Source organism: Sabethes cyaneus, chromosome 3 (genome assembly GCF_943734655.1).
Source record: "Sabethes cyaneus chromosome 3, idSabCyanKW18_F2, whole genome shotgun sequence".
NCBI lineage: Eukaryota > Metazoa > Arthropoda > Insecta > Diptera > Culicidae > Sabethes > Sabethes cyaneus.
The window spans coordinates 95,042,581-95,067,887 of record NC_071355.1 but is presented as its reverse complement, the minus strand read 5'-3'; the positions used below and the strand labels follow the sequence as shown (position 1 = coordinate 95,067,887).

Here is a 25,307-nt window from a genome sequence, read left to right as displayed (position 1 = left end):
AGGTTTCTAGGGGATTAAATTGGCCATACTGCGTTCGATGATGAACCGTTCGGAAGAAAGTTGATGATCGGATGTTCCTTGGCGGGACGTTGAACCGCAATTGCGATAACAAGTGCGTGCAGTCGATGTTATTGCAGCTTTTTCATGTCAAAAATGCACAGCCGTTAAAGCAGCAACCGTCTGGATTCGAGAGTATAGTCAGACAGATGAGTTGACAACGTTGTTCGTAGGGTGGCAGTGCAGTGGGATTATTCCAAGTTAGCAAATGAAGTGCGTAGCGGATGAACATTTTCTGAACACGTTCAATCCTGTTGATGTGGATGGCTTGGTATGGTGCCCAAACTTGAACTCCGTACTCTAGGATGCTTCGTACCAGGCAGCAATATAGTGACTTTAAGCAGTATATGTTGCTGAATTGCTGAGTGTTGCGCTTAATGAAACCTAACACGGCGAATGCTTGTGCCACACATGATGAGATATGCTCCGAGAAGGTTAACTTACTGTTCAGTTCACTGTACAGGTCAGTTGTCGACATCGTGTAACTGAAGAAATCCACGTTGTCAATCAATCGGGAAAACCGCTCCGTTTCAGCTTTTCTACGACGAGTCTATGCGGTACACGATCGAAGGCCTTTGAAAAGTCCACATGTACAGCGTCGACTTGCACTCTTTTTTCGACGCTACGTACGAGTGAGGAGACATATGACATCATATTGGTGATTGTAGATCGCTTTTTCATAAACCCTTGTTGCTCTTCGTTGATAAAATGATGAACGTGAGGATACACTGCATCCAGTATTAAACACTCTAGGACTTTTGGAAGACTGCTAAGGATAGATATTGCTTTGTAGTTCTTCACGTCATGAATGCTTCCGGTCTTGTGAATGGGAATTATCGTAGCGGTTTTCCAGCAAGTAGGGAGGACACCTTCGCTGAGTGATTTGCTCAAGATGATGCTCAAAGGAGCTGCAAGGGACTCTGCGCAGTTTTTAAAAAGGACGGGCGGGAGACAATCGGGTCCAGAGCCTTTTGAAATATCGAGTGTCCGAAGTTTAACAAGGACATCGTTTGGTGAGAATAACAGGAGCGGAATCGATGCACCAAGCTGAGGTAGACTATTTAAATGGGATTCTACAAAGGGTGGTTCATCGTTGTTCAGTACCCCGAGAGAGAGTAAGCTTTTTAAATATTCTTAAAGCATCATTAAGACCATCTGGTTCTGTTGATTTATAAAAAAATAAATCCGGAGTGATTCGCGATAAGGGCGCAACTAACAAAGTGTGAACAATGAGAAATATCATTGTGATAATTTGCCAGTACATTTTCAAATCTTAATTTGAATAAAAGTTACAAAAATCAAGTTTAAAGACATAAATTGGTGTAGAATAAATCAATCTTATAATTTCACAACAATACTGCATAAAATATGTGCATTCAAGCTCAAAATCTAAGTTTTATAGTTGAACCCCTTGGAATGAGCCTCAAAGCATTTTGACAATGAGATTCGCCCAGCCCTGTTTTGATTTTTTATTTAGTTTCGTCTGTTTACAGTGCGCCTGTGTTTTAAAAACAACACAGTTTCGCTCTTTACTATCTGTTCTGTTTACAAAACGATTTGCAAATAAGCCTGTCACTTCATAACAATGCGAGGGGCTAAACTGCAAACTGTCTTGTTTTGATTAAACCCTTCTATCGCCCATTACTAAAAATTTGTTTTAAATAATTCTAACGATTAAAACAGAAGAAAGGATTCTTGCCAAGGATATTATCAGTCTTTTTAAGGCTGATGGTGTGATAAAACGATTTGTTTACAATTTGTAGTTGAGTCCCAACCGCGAATCACTCCGGAAATAAATAAATATATCATCAAATCATTATGTCGCTAGTATTGTCCGCATCGACTCTTTCATCATTATCACAAAAACCTTCTCTCAGCCTTGGACAGACTTGGCTCTAACTGCCCCACCTCGTGCTGCAAACAGAAGCGGAATATTTAATTTGACTATCCTGTTCATAATATTTGAAAAGAGCTCAAAGCGTTCAAGTTTTGATACATGAACGACTGTCAAAAAACAACTACAATAGTGTATTTTTAAAATTTTTCAGGTCATACCATGTGTTGGGAGCACTGCACTGAGCGCAACTGACAGAGGATAGATTGCGGGATGCGTTCTCAAGCGGACGTTGACAGATAGGTATGCTCGATAAAATATAAACAAAAAACATAGATTAATAGAAGGAAAAAAAGTGATGTGAAGAAAGTAAGTAGGAAGAAAAGTTGAAGATTAAACGGACATTTTGTAGTTAAAAGCGCTAAAAAGTTAGTTAAAAGGAAGAGGATAAATTGTGCCTAGTTAGCGGCGAATTTGCTTAAAATTAACTATCGTTTGTGGCTATATTTTCTAGTGAGTGAGATACGAAGAGGAAGTATTATTATTCTACTTACAACTAAAACGAAATTAAAACTTACAGCTAGAAGATTAAAAATTTGTACGACAATTAAAAGCTGGTGTGACGATACAATACAGAACACGTTAAAATCAATCGATTTGCTGCTCTAAAATAGCTGGAAAAGAGGTTATATCTGCAAGAGGGAATAACGAAACTAAAATTGTAAGTCCACATTTTAAAAACAGAAAAACTTAATCTAATACCATTTATTTTATAAATAAACATTTAGTTTGATCTGCTATTATTATAAAGCCGATTCAGAAACGGTTTCGCTTCGTTCAAAAACAGTCCGAACAAAATCAAAAATTTTATCCGTTGGACTCAACCTCAAAGGATGGCTGAATCGAAGACCAGCAGTTGTATTATGTGCCAGGAAGTGGACACATTCGATATGGTGCAGTGTGACGTTTGCGACCAGTGGGCGCATTTCGGCTGCGCTGGTGTAAACGATAAAATAAAAGACCATCCGTGGAGCTGTCTGAAGTGCAGCAATTCTCTGCAACTACCAAAGCAGAAGAAAGGTGCTGCTATCGCTACGGCGAAAAAGACCGCTGACGGAAAGAAGAATTCGCGAAGTGAAGGTGGTTCGGTGAGCAGTGTTAATGCGATACTCGATGATTCCCTTGCAAAATTGCAGGAAGAGATGGAAGCCAAAGAGAAGGCTATGGAAAACGAGCGTATTCTGCGTAAGAAACGGCTCGAAATGGAACGCGCGCTGAGGGAGAAACAGTTGCGAGTCGAAAGAGAACTTCGCGAGATGGAGTTGCAGCAAGACCGAGAGTTTCAGGCACGTGAGTTGCAGCAAGAACAGGAAATGCTAAATCGGCGCTTGGTGGAGGAAGAAGAGTTTTTGAAAAAACGAAATAAGTTAAGGCAAAATTTCGATGCGGCGAAAGCAGGCCTGGTGCAAAACTATAGCAAGGTGGACGAAGAAGAGCATGTAGAAGAAACTGCAGGCAACGACTCAGACGGCGATTGCGATGAGATTCTCAGCCAGAAGGTGGAAAAGTGGCTCGGCGGAAGAAGCTTCGAATGTGATGATAGACGGAAATCGGTAAAAAATGTTGCGGTATCGGAATTAGTTAGTACGAAGAGAACGACAGGGGTAAATAACGAAAGATTCAAAGGACTTTCCGCTCCCTTTATTGCATCTCGATCGGAAGACCTGGCTCGCGAGCAGGCAATTGGCGGCCAAACCCGCAAAGGGGATGATTTGATACGGCTGACGGCGGAGGAGAAAACGATTTTGGCAGATTTCCGCATGAACCGAATGAGCAACGGACCAAGGATGAACACGCCGGGGATTGAACCGGCAGGGCTTTCCCAAGCACAAATTGCCGCCCGGCAATCCGTTTCTAAGCAGTTACCGGTGTTTAGGGGTGAAGCTGAACTGTGGCCAATATTCATCAGCAGTTACGAATATACAACTCAAGCTTGTGGGTTCTCCAATCTGGACAACCTGAAGCGATTGCAGGATTGTTTGAAAGGGGATGCACTCGAGGCTGTGAGGAGTCGGTTAGTTTTACCCGATTCGGTTCCCGATGTCATTCATGATCTACAGAATTTATTTGGTAAACCAGAGAAGCTGTTGAAGACGTTACTGGCGAAGGTTCGTCAAGCCAAACCACCGAGGGCTGACCGCTTAGAATCCTTTATACATTTCGGCATTACGGTCAAGCAGTTATGCGATCACTTAGAAGCCGCGAAGTTAGTGGATCATCTTAGTAATCCCATGTTGGTCCAGGAGCTTGTAGATAAACTTCCCCCGAATTATAAGCTGGAGTGGGTCCGCTTTAAACGGGACAAAACTGGTACTCCGCTAAGAATCTTTACCGAGTTTATGAACGGTATTGTTTCAGACGTTTCGGAGATTAGTGAGCTTTCTTCCCTAGATCTCACTGACCGAAATGAACGATCCGGAAGCTTCGGAAGAGCAAAGCTGAACAAAAGGGAGTATGTTCATATCCACAGTTCCTCGCCCACCAGTAAGGATACAGTGCCGAGTGGCAGAAGCGAAATGCCGAATGAAAGAAGCGAAGTGCCGAGTTTAAGAGGGGAGAAACCGTGTTGGGTGTGCCGAAGAACCGATCACAAAATTAGATTCTGCGATGACTTTCGAAAGTTTAACGTTGCTGAACGCTTGAAGGTCGTCGAGAAGTTTAAGCTGTGCGAGTTGTGCCTCAACAACCACGGCAAGAGTCGCTGTAATTTTCGAATACGTTGTAACGTAGTGGGTTGCCAGGGAAACCACCATACTCTCTTGCATCGCTCAGAAGAAGTCGTTCAGATCATGGAGGTTCAGTGCAACGCTCACAGTCGTTTGAATCGCTCAGTTGTCTTCCGCATGGTTCCAGTTACACTTCACTGTGGGAACAGAAAACTGGATATTCTTGCCTTCTTGGACGAAGGGTCCTCAGTTACTCTAGTAGAGGATTCCGTCGTGAATACGTTGAAGGTCAACGGAGTCGTCGAACCGCTAATCGTCACGTGGACCGGAAATACGAAACGTTATGAAAACGGTTCGAGGAGAGTGGATTTGATGGTGTCTGCTCGGGGTTCTGCCGAGAAATTCGTGCTACGTGAAGCGCGCACTGTCGGGGAGCTTGTCCTGCCGAAACAGGAAATGCAGTTTCGCGAAATTGCGACACGTTACCCTCACCTGCAGGGTTTGCCCGTCGAGGATTATAATAGAGAAGAACCGAAGATGATGATTGGGCTAGACAACCTATCCGTATTTGCGCCGCTCGAGTCCAAAGTTGGCCAGCCAGGTGAACCCATAGGCGTTCGGTCGAAGTTAGGCTGGACAGTTTACGGACCAGAAAAAGGGCATTCGAGAAGGAGTGCGATTGTAAATTTCCACGCTGCGGGAACAGCAACCAACCAAGAGTTGCATGATATGATCCGCAGTCAGTATATGCTTGAGGAGAGCGGAATCACGGCGGCTGGAATTCCAGAGTCTGCTGAAAACAGCCGAGCGCGTGAGATACTGAAAACCACCACGGTGCGCATAGGTGACCGGTTTGAGACGGGGCTTTTGTGGCGTGACGACTTGGTAGTTTTTCCCGACAGCTATCCCATGGCTGTAAAACGGATGGAAGCTTTGGAGAGAAAGTTGTCGAAGAACGATGAGTTGCGGAGTAATGTAATCCGCCAGATTGGGGAGTACCAAAGCAAAGGTTACGCACACAGGTTAACGGATGAAGAACTTGCTTGTACAGATCCGTCGGCTGTGTGGTATCTTCCCCTGAATGTAGTGGTGAACCCCAAGAAACCAGGCAAAGTGCGTCTGGTGTGGGATGCAGCAGCGTCAGTTAGCGGAGTGTCTCTCAATAGTAAGCTACTGAAGGGTCCGGATTTGTTGACATCCCTAGTGGCAGTGCTTCAACGCTTTCGAGAACGGCCTGTTGGATTTGGTGGAGATCTCAAAGAGATGTTCCACCAGTACATGATAAGAGCACAAGATAAACAAGCTCAGCGGTTTGTATTTAGACCCTGCAAGAGTGCACCTCCGCAAATATACGTGATGGACGTTGGTACCTTTGGAGCAACCTGTTCCCCGTGTTCAGCACAGTATATAAAGAACCTGAACGCTGAGCAATTCACCGATGAGTACCCCGAAGCAGCAAAGGCGATTGTCCACAACCACTACGTTGACGATTACTTCGACAGCGTCGACACAGTCGAAGAGGCAGTTCGGCTAGCAAAAAATGTCGCAACGGTCCACTCTCGTGGAGGATTTGTCATGAGAAACTGGGTATCCAACTCGATGGAGTTCCTGCGGCAAATGGGTGAGTGTAATAGTGGAGATCCCGTCCATTTTCACGAAAATAAAGAAACCGGAACGGAACGCGTCCTAGGAATTATCTGGGAACCGGCAAAAGATGCATTTTCATTCTCTACCACCCCACGTGAAGAATTTCTGTCAGCTCTAGCTGGAACGGAAAAGCCTACGAAGAGGATGGTTCTCAGCTGCGTTATGACGATGTTTGATCCTCTGGGACTCCTGTCGCCGTTCACAGTACTGGGAAAGATGCTGGTTCAAGACCTGTGGAGAACGGGTTGTGGATGGGATGAGAGAATCAGCGATGAATGCATGCCGACGTGGACACACTGGGTCAATTTGATCCCAACGATTGCAGAAGTGAGAATAGGGAGGAGCTATTTCGGGACAGCACTATCCCATCAAGTGAAAAACCTTCAGCTTCACATCTTTACCGATGCGGGTGAGAAAGCGTACGGTTGCGTGGCTTATCTTCGCGCCGAGATCAATGGAAAAAATGTCTGTGCGCTAGTGATGAGTCGGAGTAAGGTCGCTCCGCTGAAGCAGTTAAGCATTCCTCGGCTTGAACTTCAGGCGGCAGTACTGGGCGCTAGACTGATGCGTACTGTTCAGGAAAACCACAGCTTCGCTATTCAGCAAACATACCTCTGGACTGACTCGCAGACGGTGTTATCCTGGATCAGATCGGACCAACGGAGATATAAACAGTTCGTTGGGTTTCGCATTGGAGAGATCCTCAGCAGCACGAAGCTGGCAGATTGGCGGTGGACCCCAACAAGGTTAAACGAAGCAGATAGGTTGACGAAGTGGAGGCATGATGTGGAGTTAGAATCAGACGGCAGCTGGTTCAAGGGTCCCAGTTTTCTGTATGATGAGGAGTCGACGTGGCCGCAGCAATTCCCACCGGCCAACACGAAAGAAGAGCTTCGTGCGCAGTTCTTGTTTCATGATGTAGTATTAGAGGATAGTCTGATTGACGTGCAGCGGATATCCAAATGGAACGTACTAGTGAGGACGATGGCTTGTGTTCTTAGATTCGTGTCGAATTGCCGTAGGCGAAAGGAGGGCGTTCCAGTAGAAACGTTGAAGGCTACGGAAAATCAGGCGAAGTTGTTGAAACCAATTAGGTGGTCGGTGATGCGCTCGCCGTTGAAGCAGGAGGAGTTCCAACAGGCAGAATGGCATCTGTTACGCGTTGTTCAGGCCGAAGTGTTTGGAGATGAGCTGAAAACCTTGATAAGGAATAGGGATCGTCCCATGAACGAGTGGATAGCGTTGGAGAAATCAAGCCCACTGTATAAGCTGACACCATTGGTCGACGAAAACGGTATCATTCGCATGGAAGGGCGTACAGAGAAGGCAGAGTTCTTTCCGTTCGATTTGCGCTTTCCGGTGATCCTGCCGAGAGAGCATTACGTTACGAGGATGATAGTGCAATATTATCACGCACGCCTTGGGCATGGATACAGAGAGACGGTGAAAAACGAAATTCGGCAGCGGTTTTATATTCCAAAAGTTGGAGCTTTGGTACAAAATGTTTCAAAGGCGTGTCAGTGGTGTAAGGTGTTTCGTAGTCGACCACGAGTTCCGAGAATGGCGGCTCTGCCTGTGGAGCGGCTACAACCGTATCGACGACCATTCAGTTTCGTCGGCGTTGACTATTTGGGCCCGGTTAACGTATCCGTGTCCCGGCATAGCGAAAAGCGTTGGATAGTAGTATTCACCTGCTTTGTGACACGCGCGATCCATCTGGAAATAAGCACCAATCTGACTACGCAGTCTTGTTTGATGGCCATCCATCGTTTCATGCATCGTCGAGGACCGCCGCAAGAATTCTTCTCCGACAATGGAACCAATTTGAAAGGAGCAAGCAAGGAACTGACGAAACGTGTCAATGACATCAACAGCGATTGTGCGGATGAGTTGACCGATGCGCGTACGAAGTGGACTTTCAATCCACCAGCTGCCCCCCACATGGGTGGAGTTTGGGAGCGGTTGGTTAGATCGGTTAAGGAGGCGTTGAACACACTTAACGACGGGAAGCGGCTGACAGACGAGATTCTGCACACGTCCGTGACTAGTGCGGAAGATATGATTAATTCTAGGCCATTAGTCTACGTACCGCAGGAGATGGAAGAAGCAGAAGCACTTAGTCCGAACCACTTCTTGCGTGGGATTTCGCCGAACGAGGCGCAGATGATCTCGCCTCCCCCGCATTCAGCAGAGACTCTACGGGATGCGTACAAGCGTTCACAGGAGTTGACACAGAACATGTGGGACCGGTGGATTAAGGAATACGTCCCTTCCTTAAACCAGCGGACCAAGTGGCATGGAGAATCGACGATGCTGAAAAAAGGCGACTTGGTTTACGTAGTCGAGGGGTCCAAGCGGAGATCCTGGATACGTGGAAGAATCGAGGAGGTCATCCCGGCGAGTGATGGTCGTGTGCGGCAGGCGTTAGTCCGAACGAGCAGTGGCTTGTTTCGGCGAGCTGTTGCGCAGTTAGCAGTTGTTGAGATAGGCGATGATGGTAAAGCTAGACCGGAAGTGGCCTCCGGACCAGGTTTACGGGCCGGGGAAATGTTGGGAGCACTGCACTGAGCGCAACTGACAGAGGATAGATTGCGGGATGCGTTCTCAAGCGGACGTTGACAGATAGGTATGCTCGATAAAATATAAACAAAAAACATAGATTAATAGAAGGAAAAAAAGTGATGTGAAGAAAGTAAGTAGGAAGAAAAGTTGAAGATTAAACGGACATTTTGTAGTTAAAAGCGCTAAAAAGTTAGTTAAAAGGAAGAGGATAAATTGTGCCTAGTTAGCGGCGAATTTGCTTAAAATTAACTATCGTTTGTGGCTATATTTTCTAGTGAGTGAGATACGAAGAGGAAGTATTATTATTCTACTTACAACTAAAACGAAATTAAAACTTACAGCTAGAAGATTAAAAATTTGTACGACAATTAAAAGCTGGTGTGACGATACAATACAGAACACGTTAAAATCAATCGATTTGCTGCTCTAAAATAGCTGGAAAAGAGGTTATATCTGCAAGAGGGAATAACGAAACTAAAATTGTAAGTCCACATTTTAAAAACAGAAAAACTTAATCTAATACCATTTATTTTATAAATAAACATTTAGTTTGATCTGCTATTATTATAAAGCCGATTCAGAAACGGTTTCGCTTCGTTCAAAAACAGTCCGAACACCATGAACTTATAAGGATGAACTACCAGCGGACTGATTGGAAGGACTCATATGGCTGGTCTACAAGCAGCTGTGCAGGTACAGGAACCACGAGTTGTACTAAGTAATACGAAGCTATGGATGTTATCAAGCGAGTAAAACACAGCAGAGTACAATAGGCTGATCGCTGCGTATCAATGTGGAATGAATGATCAACGAAGAGAGTATCAACAGAGAACCCGAAAGAAGCCGACGATAATCGTTTGCATGTACACTGTACTGTAATCAGTAAACGTTCATGACAATTGGACAATTGCAGCCCAACATCGAGAGATGCGGAGATTACTTCTGGATTCGGCTTAGGATGACCTCGGATTGCGCACAAGTGTTTGATAGTGGATTCACCTAAATATTTTTGGTTCTTATCTTGAAGCATTTGTGTTAAATACATTCAATAATTCAACTTTGATCTTCGATAAATCTAGCCACATACCTCGACAAACATTTGAAAAGGGCCAATTAACCAAATGTTATTTTGGCAACACCTCATCACATCATACACACATGATCGTCGTAAGACGTCGGTCACAAAGTACGTCCGGTATTCTTCGGCGTTTAAGAACCCCTTCACCCCCCCCCCCCCCCATCGTCCTTTTTCGTCCACATCTGCTAACCCCCCCTCACTAGGACGGACGTCCAGTGGAAAATATTTTTTTTAAATTAAGCGTTTTATCATGCGTTACACATTTCTCGCGTCACTTTTGATTTCGTCCAATGTAACAATTCCACCATATTGAGAAAAACGAGATCGAAGTTCTTCGAATTGAACTTTAAATTGTTTCAAAATGAAATAATTTTCAGTCATTCACTCAACGTGGTTGATGAATAATAACATTCAATATTTAACGGAGATTTTAAAAATCTAATTAAAACTAAGCAGTTTTGGTTTATTATGGAAAAAGTTACATTGGACTGTTTACCATCTCATGCTGTACTTTGGACGGTTTTATTTTTCCAGGCTCTTGCACATAAATTAAGCGAGATCACCGTAAAATACGTGCGTTGCCGTGCTACGCTATTTTCGAGGTTATTTTTCAATATTAGACCGCTTGTTTCACTTAAAATGCATAAATAATGCGAAAAAAAACTTTCACTTGCTAAACGTCCAATGTACAGATTGGGTTTGTTTTGATTTTTTTTTGCACTTTGGACATCAGATGAGAACGACCGAAGTAACAGTCAGTCATTCGTAATTCGAATGTGCACATTGGACATTTTGATAATGCTAATTTTTTCACCTCAAAATAATTCTTTTTGGGCAGGTGTTTTTGTATAACATAGAGTTTAAAAAGAGCAATAATTTGTTGTGATAAACCGGATTTGTTTACAATTGTTACATTGGACGAAATGAAAAGTGACGCGAGATTTCTCTATCAGTCCTCACCACCCCATTGACAGCTTCATATCAAGCTGCAGCTGAATGATAACTGAATTTATGATTGGAGTCCGAACTTACGAAAGCCCTTCTCCCCCTTGTCCAATAGCGTCCGTTTTTTCAAATCCCCTGACCAGGGGGGTTTAACAGACGTATTTTGTGAATGACGCCTAATTGAATGTAAATTTTGTTTTATTGGCAATCTAATAAAATTTCGTCAAATGATAAGCTCTAAAACTGTCGTGCTGCAATAGCAAAACTAAGTTGTTTGTTTTGTTAGATTATAGTCACTTTAACCAGCTTGGGTCATTCGTGACTTCTGCGGGGTTGGGATTTGAACCCGGGTCCTCGGCGGGAAAGCTAACCACTACGCCAGGACAGACCCCCAAAACTTAGTTTTGTAACAGATTTTTTGCGCAATAATAAACATTTTTCATTCTACTGGCCCCTCCGTTATCACTTCCGAATAACCATCTTACGGAAAATTCAATTTTACTGTAAAGTAATTTTGTATTAAGTTTCCTTTAATTAATTTGTCATGAACTACATAACCATTTTTTGCCATCCCGCATACATATAGCAATAATTTGGTCATGTTAAACCATACATAATCTAATAATGTGATTATGCAAATCTAGCGATCGCTTGTGTATGCTTCAAAAATCTGACTGACGACTATCTATTAAAAGTGATCGTGGATTCAAGAGCAATATTGCGAAATTTTGAATTTAGCAAAATTGTAGGATTCAGTTGAAAACTTATAAGCCTATTAAAAGTTGAATGTCATTTTGTAAACAACAGACATGTCCTTAAAACAAGATACGTGGTGGGTATTGTGACACAATTATAAGGTTAGCGGTACAATTCTTGAGACCTTAACAGAATTTCCGTAATTTGAATTTTGTTGCACCAGCGTCATATAGCTGTGTAGGTACATCGAAACCAATCGGAAGGCTTGTATTTTGTATATTGCTGTCTGGCACACTGTGGATACAGCCTCATCGTGAAAACTACATAATATAGGACATTTTATTATTTAAAAATAATTTTTATTTATATAAATTACATATTTGTTTTTCCACTTTCGCCCATTTTTTAGAAACCTGCTATTAAACAAATAAGAAATATTCGGTAAAACGAAATGTAGTGAACCGTTATTTGTTCAAAACAAAAAGTAGTAGTATTAACTCCAACATTGTTTTGTGTGGAAAGAAACATTAACGAGCTAGACGTTTACTTATTAAAAAGGGTTATAGGACAAAAATAATAAAAACCCTCTTTCTTTACCTTCATGGCGACTCATTATTTTTCACTTCGAGGCCACGGGTACAAACACACTGACGCTGACGGTTGTACCACACGTACGCACACACCGGCAGTATGCTCTGGCCGTATTCGAAATTCTGACGGGGACACTGCACTGTTTCTTCTTCCTTTCTTTACCTTCCGTATGCTGCTTTTTATTATTTTTCACTGTCTTCACGGACGGGAAACACCGAAAAACTGCTATTACTTGTGGTGCTTCCGATCTGGAAGTAATCTAATCGATTTGCTTTTGATAATTACTTTTCAAAAATTTCCACTGGTACTAGACCGCAACAAAAATTTCCACCGATTTTCAACAAGCAACTATTCGCGACGGGTTTTTTCCTCGTTGCGTTTTCCGACAAAATCGAAGAAAACGGAAAACGACGATGAGTGAGAAAAGAATCACGACCTCTCTCACACACACACACAAAGCGCACTTGCGACCACACGATGGCAATCACATAATCGCGTTTGCAAATTTTTCCCTTTTTGTTCGGTTTGGAGATGACGAATCGAAACAATTTTGTTCGTCGCAATAATAGAAATTAGACAGCAACAGTCGTACCCCTAAACTAGCTGGCCTTTTTTATTGCAAATATAGACACAAAATAGGTCTCAAAACTAGTAAACTAAACACAAAATTATAAACTTCTGCGACTAAAAGACATTCCACTGATCCGTCCGCGATGGTGGTGTGTTCTCTATTCAGAGCGGAAAGTCATCGCATACATCGCAAGTCAAAAATGGTGGAATAAATACACACAACCACATGCGCAAAAAGAGAAAGATGATGTTTATTCGGCTTTTGTAAAAGTAGAGGTGACTTCTTACATAACAGGGTTGTTCCTACAGAGAGAACGGCGCCATCTGAACTTGAACTTTGTATTGCACCTTGATGCAAGAAAAATTATTCTCAAATTGCGCGCCTAAACCACAGAGAACAGATTATTAACAGGCTCGAAGGAAGCAATCGATTTTTTGTGTGTAAATTTTGTCGGTGGCGCCCTCCAAAAATAGTTTGCCAAACGCATCAAAAAATATCCATGTACCTTTATCAATATTTCTTTGTGCTGGAGTTACATACACTCAGAAAAATAACCTGACAAAATTCATAAGATTTGCCTTATGAACGTTTGAAAAATCAATAATTTTCAATTTCATAAGGTACGTATGGAATTCTTAACGGAACAGTACGATTATTAAATCTTGCAATGTTACTTTTCGTATGAACACATTAAGGTAAATATTACTTATATGAATATGAAAAACATACTGGCACCACTTCGGGCAAATCCAAGAAATCTATAATGTTACCTTATGAATTTTACTTTGATGTTTATTCGCCGCGCCGGTGTTTCTTCTCGCTTCTCGGTGTCAGTGTCAGTCTCAGTCGGTCAGTCAAGACAAGACGCGATTCGTTTTTTCTTGTTTTCAGACCGCTCGTTTCGTTAGTATGTAATCGTTTTCTTCGTCTTAAAAAAGTGTACCTTCAGTTTTGTGACTTTACTTTACGTCTCAACTTTACTGGGTCACAATTATTGGTTATTAGTCACAATTCACAATGGTGTACGTCGTAGAAGATGCTACTGATTTCGGCAGCTGGTTGGAGACCGCATGCGATAAGCTGGTCCTGGTGGGCTTTTTCGCAACCTGGTGCGGCCGTTGCAACTTGCAAGGTGGTTGCCTCTAAGTTGGACGAATTCCAGACCGAATTACCAACAAGATCGTTGTCATCAAGGTGAACGAGAGTGAGTGTGATTTGGCATACAACATCTAGCATCCCAAAATTCTTCCCCAAGGAAAAATCCATGGTCGAATCGTTTTCCGGCGCAAACGCCGAAAAGCTGGAGTCCAATATTAGGAGACTCAATCCGTAGATCGGAAATATGAAACAATAACGTGAAAGAAGAATACACTCCAATAAAAAAAGCGTATGTGATTTTTGTTGCCGTTGTCGATAGAAGGGTGAGTTTTTCTGAGACGATAAATTAGTTGGTTTTTTGCTTATAATTTAATTTATTTCAGACTAATGTTGATATGGTTCCGATTGACACCTCCGGGCAGCAGAATTGTATAATTAATTAGCAGCTTGTCATTAAAGGACACGTGCCAAAGATAGATTTTGAAATTTGAAATCATACATCAAGCTTTCAACTTTGTTGGTAAGTCTTATTTGCTATACTTCTTTTTATGTTATTAATATTCTAATGTAGATTTTTTGACTTATGGGTTTATCACTTCGCCTTATATTTATGTGTCAAGCAATGCAGAATGACAGGTCTGATCCGCTCAATATGAAAGGACAGGGAGGGCCTTGTAAATTTGATGCGGATTGCTTGGATATGCTTGCATGTCTGTAGACATACACCTCAGATGGGTGTGCACAGTGGATTTATTGTAAATTGAAGCCATATCCTACGCACTTACCAGTTGATTTCGGCTTTTTTTTGTGTATATATATTGCTGATGGCAAGGAAGATTGTCTATTCAATAAGTACGCAATCGCTCATAAAAGTGCTATCTTGGCCTAAATCGTTTCGGTCTCTCCGGTGCGCCTCTGGTTGGAATGTAACGAAAAAGTGCGCCGAAGATACCGAAACGATTGCTGGATCGCACTTTTATGAACGATTTCGCACTTTATATGGTACAATTTTCCATGCAATCAGCAATGTTTATTTATTTATCCCTCCCATGGGTAGGTGGTTTGACGCGTACTTCGGCCAAACGACCTAAAAATTCTTAGTTCCGCATGTAGAATGTTTATAGTTTAAGTTGGATATATGTGTAGTATGTAGTATTGCATAATTTAGCTTTATGTGTAGCATGTGTCTCGTAAAGCGGAATGGAGCGAAATCGAACGGATTTGATTTTAAATTCAATCCGTTTGGGCCGAAGCACCGGGAGGGCTTACTCGGTTCCCTAGATGAATTGCTGGTATGCACAGAAATTTCTCTAGAAAACTGAAACCAAATCCTACCCACCATTCATGAGATTTTGACTTACTCATGAAAATTAAAATGTATCGCTAGTTAGAACGAACAAGTGTTCAAAAATGATGTGATGTCTTTATTTGCGTAATCGAGACATTTTCTATGAGATTGCCATAGAATTTGTGGCTGTTATGCGATTATGGACAGCACAGCACTGAACAATATACACACACGTACATGTATACATGTGTATGCATGTATGAGTGTGCATGGGTGTATAGGTACGAATGAATATATGTTTGAGTGTTCTATGATGAGTCGGAAATTCTTCTTATACCTATGCTGCCACATTACAATTATTAATGGGCAGGAAGTTATAGTCAGTAGATGTGTTTCCTGTATCAGTTTCCTATGCTATTACTATTATTACTAATATTGCTATCGTTGCTGTTTTTTTTTTTTTTTTCTTATTTCCCTCCTTTATTAGAATGATTTGCATGTCTTGTGACTAACCGCGTTAACGGTATTCAACTAACAACATAAAATGATCATGTATGACGCTGTTTGTCTCCCAAGGGCCTTCCTAATGCTGATGAGCCTCTGTCGGAGAGTCCATCAAGTCGAACGGTGGCAACTCACCGGCGGCCTGCTCCTCTCCATTCTTGCGGCTGTCGTCGCGGTCGGACTTAGTGGATCACTCGAAAAGATTTATAGCCTCGATATATATCTTGTTCTGTCCATTGCCCAATGCTGGCAGACTTCAACTGAAATTCCATTTCTAACTAAATCTTTTTAGAGTTAAAACTTCTTCAAGTAAAAACAGGTATTCGATTCTTTGGCTGATTCAAGCGATAGCGAAGGGCTGTCCTCAATCATTTCCACTTCCTAAAATGGGGTCATAGTACATAATATATGGCCGTGGTATGAGGATTTATTTTTCGATTCAATACCATCCTCACAGAATTATCAACGTCGTTAACATCTTATTAAGTCTTGCTTTAGTGACAGCTTGCACTTAAGACCTAACACGGCATATATACATATCTCCAAGTGAAGTTCTTTTTGATCCACCTCATCCCTTCTTAGTTACAGAATCATTTCAATTGACCACGGTCTGAAGAGCATACCGACAAATCGGTTGACTACCGCTTCAAATATGCAATTAATGCCACCGGGAATAATACGAGCGAGTACCAGTCCCCATTACATCGCATCTGCTCTATTTTTCGGAAGTTCAAGTAGTTTTTCGATAGTTCTGAGCGATAATATTGCTCTTGAATAATATTCCGCACAAAATATTCGAAAATTTACGCCATCAGCTACAATACTGCAAAGATGGTAGATAAAGAGGCGGCTGTGGTTTTTAATGAGCATAGGTTGTGGAACAGCGCTGGGTCAATCGTGATGACATGGGTATTTGGGAGATGAGTAGCGTCCAGCCTAGCGAGTAGTTAGTCGGTAGTAGCATAGGTGATGGACAGACATAGAATTCTCGTGATATTACTAACTTGAAAATTGCAATCAACATGTTGACTAAAAAATTCCTCTTTTCTTTTCTTTTCTGCCTGATCTCTATCGCTTCTTCTCACGGCAACAATAATGTTGCCGTGAGGAGAGGCAAGAGACCAGCCACAGATGACCACACTGGTGACAACGATGGAGAGGACGGCCGGCGTGGAGCCTGCTTCAGGTTTAAGATTGACTACGAACAAGATGAGGAAACAAACAAAGGAAGGAGAAAACAAGATAAGTACAAGCCATCTTATGCTATATTAACCAAGCACACAATTATATCAAGCCAAGTTCTGTCACTCTTCTTCCGCCCATTAATCCATAATCACCAATACATTATGGAGCTAGCGTAATCCGCACGGATTCTTTTAACATTATCACAACCACCTTATCTCAGCCCTGGACAGACTTGGCTCTAACTGCCCCACCTTGTGCTGCAAACAGAAACAGAAACAGAATCAGCAATGTTTATTTATTTATAAACTTTTAACCATTTTGGTCGTTCAGGTCTGTAGTTAACTTCGGGGTACGATACTATGTCAACATACCAGTCGTCGTAAGCTCCTACAGTGTGATATCAAGTAACGTTCTTTTATAATCTGTACCAATAAAAATTAATTTCTGTCTGCTTGTCTCTAGACTCTGCTGTATGCTGGGGCTTTTGGAGCCGGGGAAGGTTCTTATGATTTGTTATTGGTTATTGGCTCCCATACAAATGTAATACAAATTTCCTCATAACTTGAGAAACAATCAAGCAAATGGAACCAAATTTGGAATTTGGGGATTTTCGGAGGCAAGAATTTTTTCTATGATGAATTAGGACCCCTCCCCTGTTTTGGAGGAGGGGCTCTCATACAAATGAAATGCAAATTCAGAACTAATCAAGCAAATGGAATTAAATTTGACATGTGGGGGTTTTAGGAGGCAAGAATTTTTTTTATGAATTAGGACCCCGCCCCTGTTTAGAAGGAGGGGGGGGGGCTTCCATACAAATGAAATACAAATCTCCTCATAACTTGAGAACTAATCAAGCAAATGGACCGAAGTTTTTGGAGCGTCTTAGTAGAATACGAAACCTAAAATAAAAAAGAAGAAAACTTATCAAATTTAATTCTACTATGTATATTTTATTCACGACAGATACGTATTTCGCCTACGACTTGCAGGCTTCCTTAGTGTCTTCGAACTTAGTTCGAAAACAGACACTGAGGAAGCCTGCAAGTCGTAGGCGAAATACGTATCTGTCGTGAATAAAATATACATAGGGTATTTTGCCTATCATTGAACGATTCCAATGATTGGACAGCGTCCAATAAAACGCTAATTCTAGAATACATATACACTCAAATTCTATCAAAGTGCACAAATTACTCACTTTGATCAGTTGTGGATAATTTATTGTAACAATAGCGTTACATAAGGCATGATTTAATAACGAAAATTCAAGTTGAACATTGTCATATACAATATGGGCTATAACCTTGAACTTTGTTAGCATTTCAGATAAGAAACATGTCTCACTAAGGCTTATACAAATTTGAAAAGAAGTTTATGTCCTGGTCTCAAAATATTGTTGAAGGGGGGGGGGGGGCAAGAAAAAAATAATAATATTAAACCTTCAATAACCAAACAAAAGAGAAGAAACCAGCGTTTATTTTTCCATATTTATTAAAATTTTAATACAAATATTTTGTACAGTAGTTAAATTTTAGTTCAACCCTTTCAAACTTCAAAAATTTTCGACCCAAGCACATCCTGTAAGTAAGCATCCTGGTAGAGATGAAGCAGTTTGATAATAGTGGAGTGCCACAGGATCACCTTAGAGAGCCACAAACGTATAACTTGATCTTAATTTTGTTTTGAACCTCCGTATCACTCGGTTAGTTACCTTCCTTTTTAATAATCGAAATCCGTGTCACTTACTAGTTCAGAACTCGGTAACCACGACATAGTATCGTAATCTAACCATAGTGTGAAAATGGCAGTTTAGGTCCCTGCCGCTTTATTACTTGGAACACTTATGCTGTGCTATCGACATGTTTTAAGAAAACAAATCTTTGAAGCTATTCACGTTTCTTGGTCAACCTTTTAGTCATGAATATCAGCCCGAGCAAAGTTTTAGAGCAAATTTAAAACAAAATTTGATATCTTGATGTAACGGATTTTGAATACTCGGTGTGACTTCATTTTGGTCGACTTAGCGGTTAAAATATCAAAAATGATTGCAAAAATTCCAAGCCGTGAAATTAAATTGAATACATACTACTTTTGTTATCAAAAATATCAAACGGAATACTTATCTTGCTGTTACACAATATTAATAGGAAAGCAGTATTAGTTGTCATTTTATTATTATATCATCATCATTTTGCTATCATCATATAATTTGAACCAACCATTTAACTAGAAAAAAAGTTATATGAAAATGGATTAATTTAAATATTGAAGGTTTATTTACATCATAAATAGAATCTGTCAACAAATTTTCTTTCAATAAAAATGAAAACAAAATGATTGCAAAGTCTGATACATCATAAGTGCCATTTTGAGTTGGTAACAAAACATGTTTTCTAGTTGATATCAACAGCAGAATATGTAATAATTTTGATATACTTTTGTTGTCAATCCTTGCTCGGGAGGCCTCTTCTTTGTCTATTAAGGATGCACACCGTTTCGAAATTTTCAAGTTTCGAACAGTTCAGTGACATCCTGCATGCTGCATGCATCCAATGAATGGTAAAAACTGTATCGTTGAGTTTTATGTCCCGTACCTCCAAAATTACGGTAGTTACTTGGACATTACGGAGTAAAACGACCAATTTTGAGCCCCGAAAAGCCGAAAAATTGTGTTTCTATTTTTATCTTATCTAGTACCTTTGAGGGAAAAAATAATCCCACTGCAAATCAAAAATCGGAATATCTCCGTCAAAAGCGGTACCAAATTTCACTAATATAATGTTTAATTGATTGTTGCCTCCATCTAATTCTTTTAAAACATGGTAAATTAAAATGGAATCAAGCTGAAAGTCTGATTGCAAGCACACCAATTTTCGACGTCGGGAACTTAAAGATTAAGCACAACAGTTGCCTATGACTTGCAGCAGAATCAGAAAGCTTAGTTGGTGAAAGAAAGTTGATCGAGACTAACGAGATAACTATAACTTTGCACATATTGGATAATTTAGAGATGTAAACTCATTGAACTGTGAAAAAATCCCCTTATCACTAAAAAATGCAACAGACTAATATGACACTTTATTTTTTGCCCCTTCACATTTCGAAAATTTTCAAAGGGGGGGGGTTGACATAAACTTTTTTTCAAATTTGTATCAGCCTAATTAACGTTTAAAATAATTATGGGCCCTATTCTGTAAGTCACGCCGAGTAATTCGGCTCGACTCAGTCACTCGACACTCGACGAGTGCAAGAAGAACGGGCAGCATAGCGGCTCAATGCAGGACCAAAACAAAGCTAGCTCAAGCGTCACTTGCTAACCGTTTAGTGACTAGCTTTTTGGCGGTGGACTCAGTCGAGTTACTCGACAAAATCGGGTCGCATGGGACTTACATAATACCAAAAGTCGACTAGTCGAGCAAAGTGACACTCGTGACTTACAGAATAGGGCCCTATATTACTATATCATGCTGTTCATAGCTAATGATATTCATCTATGCACTATTTGTCAACATTTTCAAGCAAAATAAACAATTATTTATAGTTTTTAAAGTATTAAAATTTGACTGTTTAATCATTGGACAATAAAGCAACGATGGCATAGCATGAAAAAACCACATTACTTCTCATTATGCATGTGTATTGGACAGTTTTTATGTTTAAGGCACTGTTTACAAATGGTTTTCATTTGTACGCAAAAATCTTCCGTTGAAAATTTATGTAATAGTATTAATTTTTTATTTTATATACATGCTTTTGTTTTTTTGTTTAATACAACAATTCCACGTAAAATAGTCCTATTGCGAATTAAAGCTACTCCAGATTTGTTTAAACTATGTGTACTTGAACCTTATCTGAAAAATTTTACTGTCGTGTATTTGATTTGGCCTGCTCCTGAATTAGGGTAATCACACATATCATCATTTTGGTCTAAAGACTAAAGAAAAAATTAAGACGTTTGAATCACCGAACCGTTCCGGTGTTAATGGTACTGACAACAAACGTTAGATACTTCTATGAATATGAATATGAATATGAATAATATTGGGTTGAAACAATTTTTTTATATAACGTAGAAAATATTTTGTTTTCTAAATTCGCGTCAACGAGCTAGTTTTTCATATTTTTTGAGAGCTAAATAATTTTTTATTATTACTTTTGAAAAATTTTAAATATTATAATTTGATTTCTTCTATAAATAAAGTTTCGATGATGAGACTAAGATGAATGGTGCATTTTTTTCAACTGCAAGGAAAAGAATATTCGCAGTTTTTTAGATTATTATCTTGCTAACAAATTTGTTTCGAGTAACCAGGAGAGAAACAAACATAGTTTCCCTTGTAAAAAACAGATCTTCCCATTAAGCCGCAGGAAATATGTCGACTAACATTTGAAAGGGGCGGATAAGCCAACTGTCAAACAGAACGAGTGAGAGTTCATTTTCCTATGCTGCTCCAGCAAAAAATAACTCTCACCCGTTCTGTTTGACAGTTGGCTTATCCGCCCCTTTCAAATGTTGGTCGACATATAAGTATGCTTCGAGGGAACCGTAAAGAGAGAAAAATTTGCGGGAAAGCAACAGAAATGAAGGATAAGAGCATCCTAGATTAGAAGGGGAAATTAACATCCCTTAAGAAATATATTGTAATTAGTGACATGTTAATTAAGTGCTGATTATTTTTAATGAATATCGGCACCAACTTTTCGAAAGGGCCAATCTGCAAAATGTAAACAAACCGAGTGAGGGTTATTTTCTGCTGGACTAGGATAGAGAAAGAAACCCGCACTCGGTTTGTTTGCATTTTGCAGACTGGCCTTTTTGAGTAGTTGGTGGCGATATATCTTAAAATATATTCATTCTTAATAGTAAGCTATCAAAATAACTTTAAGGTCGATGCAATATATTGCATGTCCAATAGAGTGTCCCAAAATAGCACTATGTCAGAAAATCCGGGGGCTCACCCCTCAAATGATAGCTTAGCGTGTCACAATAAAACTTTTATATGACGTCAACATTGGTTGCCGCGATTTAGGGGTCGCACATTTGAGTTTTATGAAAAAATGGCATTTTTCAGGAGTAAATTCAAAATAATATTTTTAGAAATGTTATAATAGATGAAACAAGGTACCTAACTATTTTTTTCACAATCATTGGGATCTCATACATTCATAAAAAAATTATGGTGGCATGTCTGGAGTCATATTTGGTTGCAAAAATTTATGGAATTTGTCAAAAATTTAAAATTTTCGAAATTTCATTTAAATAAACGTCAAAACAGGGTATCGAACACTATCTCAGAGTAACGTACCTATACTGTATAGATGGGAAATTTTATGACGAACAACTTTGCCGAAGAAAGTATGGACGTATCTTCAAATCTCGCTGAGGTATTCACGTTTTTCTGAAGGCGGGACCAAACATATTTTCGTAATTTTCAAATTTTAGTAGTTCCACGTCAAAAAGGAGAATGATAAAACTTGAAGTATGTCTTTCAAACGTTACTTACGTGTTGGATAGGAAGAAATATGCACCTTCCACAGAATTTGGCACCATTTAGGCTCAAGAATCACTTTAAAAAAGGGCGTATTTATTTTAATAGGTACTATGTTTGAAAAATTGTATCTCTCGAAACTAGGGTTGCTGCAAAATGATGCCTAAGCGTGAGTTGTAGAAAATTGATTTTTCAAACTGAAAAAATAAACACTGAAATTTTTTTTGACCCTTTTTGTACTATCAGTAGATGGTAGAATCAGCAAGGTGTATTCAGGCAAATATTAATTCTAGTTGCTAACATGGTAATATAACGCGGATAACATATGAAAACGGCACGTTTATAATAAAAATATAAAATATTTTAAACTTTTTTTTAAATATCCTAAATACGGCTGCATTTAGAAGCTAATTACAACACAAGTGAACGTGAACGTTTAGAAGCTAATTACGACAACACGTGTTGTCAAGCACATATGAAGTTGTTCTAAAATTCAAATTACATATATGTATAACGAGAAATATAAGAATAGTAATAAGAAATATAATAAAAATCTTAGGTTACAAAATATTCATAAAAGTCGTTGTTCTACAAAATCCTTTGATAAATGTTGCTCCATTTCAGAAAAAGTCTCAAAATGTATCAAATCACCACTATTTTTCCAAAAATAAATCGAGGTTACCATTTCCTGAATATTTTAATTTTACATTTTTTCCTGACTTTGGAGCATAGTGAATTTTTTTTCAGTCTTTATTTTTTCATGTTTAAAATTCATTTTTCAAAAACTCACGCTTAGGCTTCATTATGGAGCAAACCTAGTTTCAGGAGATACAATTTCTCAAACATAGCACCTATTAAAATAAATACGCCCTTTTTAGAAGTGATACTTGAGCCTAAATGGTGCCAAATTTTTTGGAAGGTGCATGTTTCCTCTTATCAAAAACGTAAGTGACGTTTAGAGTAAACAGTTCAAGTTTTTTCATTTACCTCTTGCACCTGAAACTGCTAAAATTTGAAAATTACAGAAAAGTGATTTGTTCCGCCTTCAGAAAACGGTGAATATCTCAGCGAGATTTAAAGATACATCCTTACTTTCTTCGGCAAAGTTGTTCGTCATAAAATTTCCCATCTTTACAGTATAGCTACGTTGCTCTAAGACACTGTTTGATACCCTGTTTTGATGTTTAATTAAATGAAATTTCGAAAATTTTAAATTTTTGCCAAATTCAATAAATTTTTGTAACCAAATATGACTCCAGACATGCCACCATAACTTTTTTATGGATGTATTAGGTCCCAATGATTGTGAAAAAAATAGTTAGGTACCTTGTTTCATCTATTATAACATTTCTAAAAATATTTTTTTGAATTTACTCCTGAAAAATGCCATTTTTCCATAAAACTCAAATGTGCGACCCCTAAATCGCGGCAACCAATGTTGACGTCATATAAAAGTTTTGTTGTGACACCCTAAGCTATCATTTGAGGGGTGAGCCCCCGGGTTTTCTGACATAGTGCTATTTTGGGACACTCTAATGTCCAACCATTGCACTATGAGATATCAGGCGGACAAAAATCAGAAAACTGACTTTCACTAATCCGCTTAATGAAATTTTCTATTGATAGCAAATACTTCAATTAAGAAAAACCCAAAATAAGAAGTCTGTAGTCGATGTTGTTTCTGAGATCGAGGCTGTCAAAGTTGAAAAACGATATGACATATACGCTTTTTGCCATTCAAACACGTTTACTTTCAAATCAATTTTTGAACACTATTTCCAAAATTAAATCTTATGTATTATATATCATTAGAAAGGTAATGAAATGAGCTTTCCGAAAAATAAATGGTTTAGACGGCTCGAGGAGAAATTATAATAATAAAAAGCATGAGAAGCAGGAAAATATAAAAAATAAGAGAATTTTCTGCTTTCTTAGTCGAGAACTTTTTTTCTCCAGATATCTCCAGGTTAATTCCTCCTTCTGGGTTAAGTCTCAGGTATATACTATCAAATTATGAAAGAGTTACGTGCCACCATGCGCCACTCTGCGAAATATAGTGTTTTGAAAATTTCTAGTCACCATGAGAGATTTCAAGATTAAATATATTTCCAGCGAATAACACACACACACACACACACACACACACACACACACACACACACACACACACACACACACACACACACACACACACACACACACACACACACACACACACACACACACACACACACACACACACACACACATACACACACACACACACACACACAGACGCGCGTGCGGCTAACTGATCAACGTGAAATTATGTCAACAGAAGAAGCATTTAGTATAATCATATTTAGAAACTGGGTTAAACAGATTTCAATATGAAATAATTCATAGGGAGTCACCATCGAGATTTCCTCCATACAACGTTAATGGAACTAAATGAAGAAAACATGCGCCCCTCCTGTTAAGTTCATCGAAGAAATGTCTTCGAAAATTTTAAATTGCAATCCATATTGAGTATTTTTAGACCTATGGCCAATTTCAAGATATGTTCTAGATCTGCTGAACTTATGGACCAATATCGGTAAATCTTACAAAGCTTATATGGGACGAATGAATAACTTAACTGGCCTGATAAACTCCATTAAGTTAAAATATTGTTAAGAATAGGGGAAAATCAGCAAAACTTAATACTTTCCGATGACAATTAAGGAAGGGGTGGACATCATGAGATTTGCCGGAAAATTTTACATAAGGTCAGTTATATTTGATCAATTGCTAGGCAGTTTATGAATTTCGTTCGTTTTAGGCTAAGTTTTCCCGTAGTGCTAATAAAGCCATTTTCAAAATTACTTCGAAGTTTCGAATAATTTCAGAAGTGAAAGACCATAATAATTTTATCAGTGAAATGCATTATATTGCACAAATAAATAGCACAATTAAATAATAGAACTATAAAAATTGGTACGAAATTATTACTTTTATTTAAATACACATAAAAGTATCCAGAACCTCAAAATTTATTATGTTGATTCTATGTTTAAA

General features: G+C 39.5%; 1 protein-coding gene across 2 annotated transcripts in view; it reads right to left on the bottom strand.

The window, feature by feature from the left end:
• Positions 1-12,850, bottom strand: part of LOC128742684 (E3 ubiquitin-protein ligase KCMF1) — a 32,585-nt gene extending 19,735 nt beyond the window's left edge. The window contains exons 1-2 of one of the 2 annotated variants that reach the window (XM_053839119.1): positions 12,729-12,850; positions 12,143-12,395 (exon numbers count right to left, since the gene is read on the bottom strand). In XM_053839119.1, coding sequence (XP_053695094.1) covers positions 12,143-12,158 — 16 coding nt within the window. In that variant the 5' untranslated portion in view covers positions 12,159-12,395; positions 12,729-12,850. Of the gene's footprint in view, positions 1-12,142 lie in introns of both variants that reach the window. The other variant, XM_053839120.1, reaches the window with a different exon arrangement.
• Between the last annotated feature and the right edge of the window lie 12,457 nt (positions 12,851-25,307).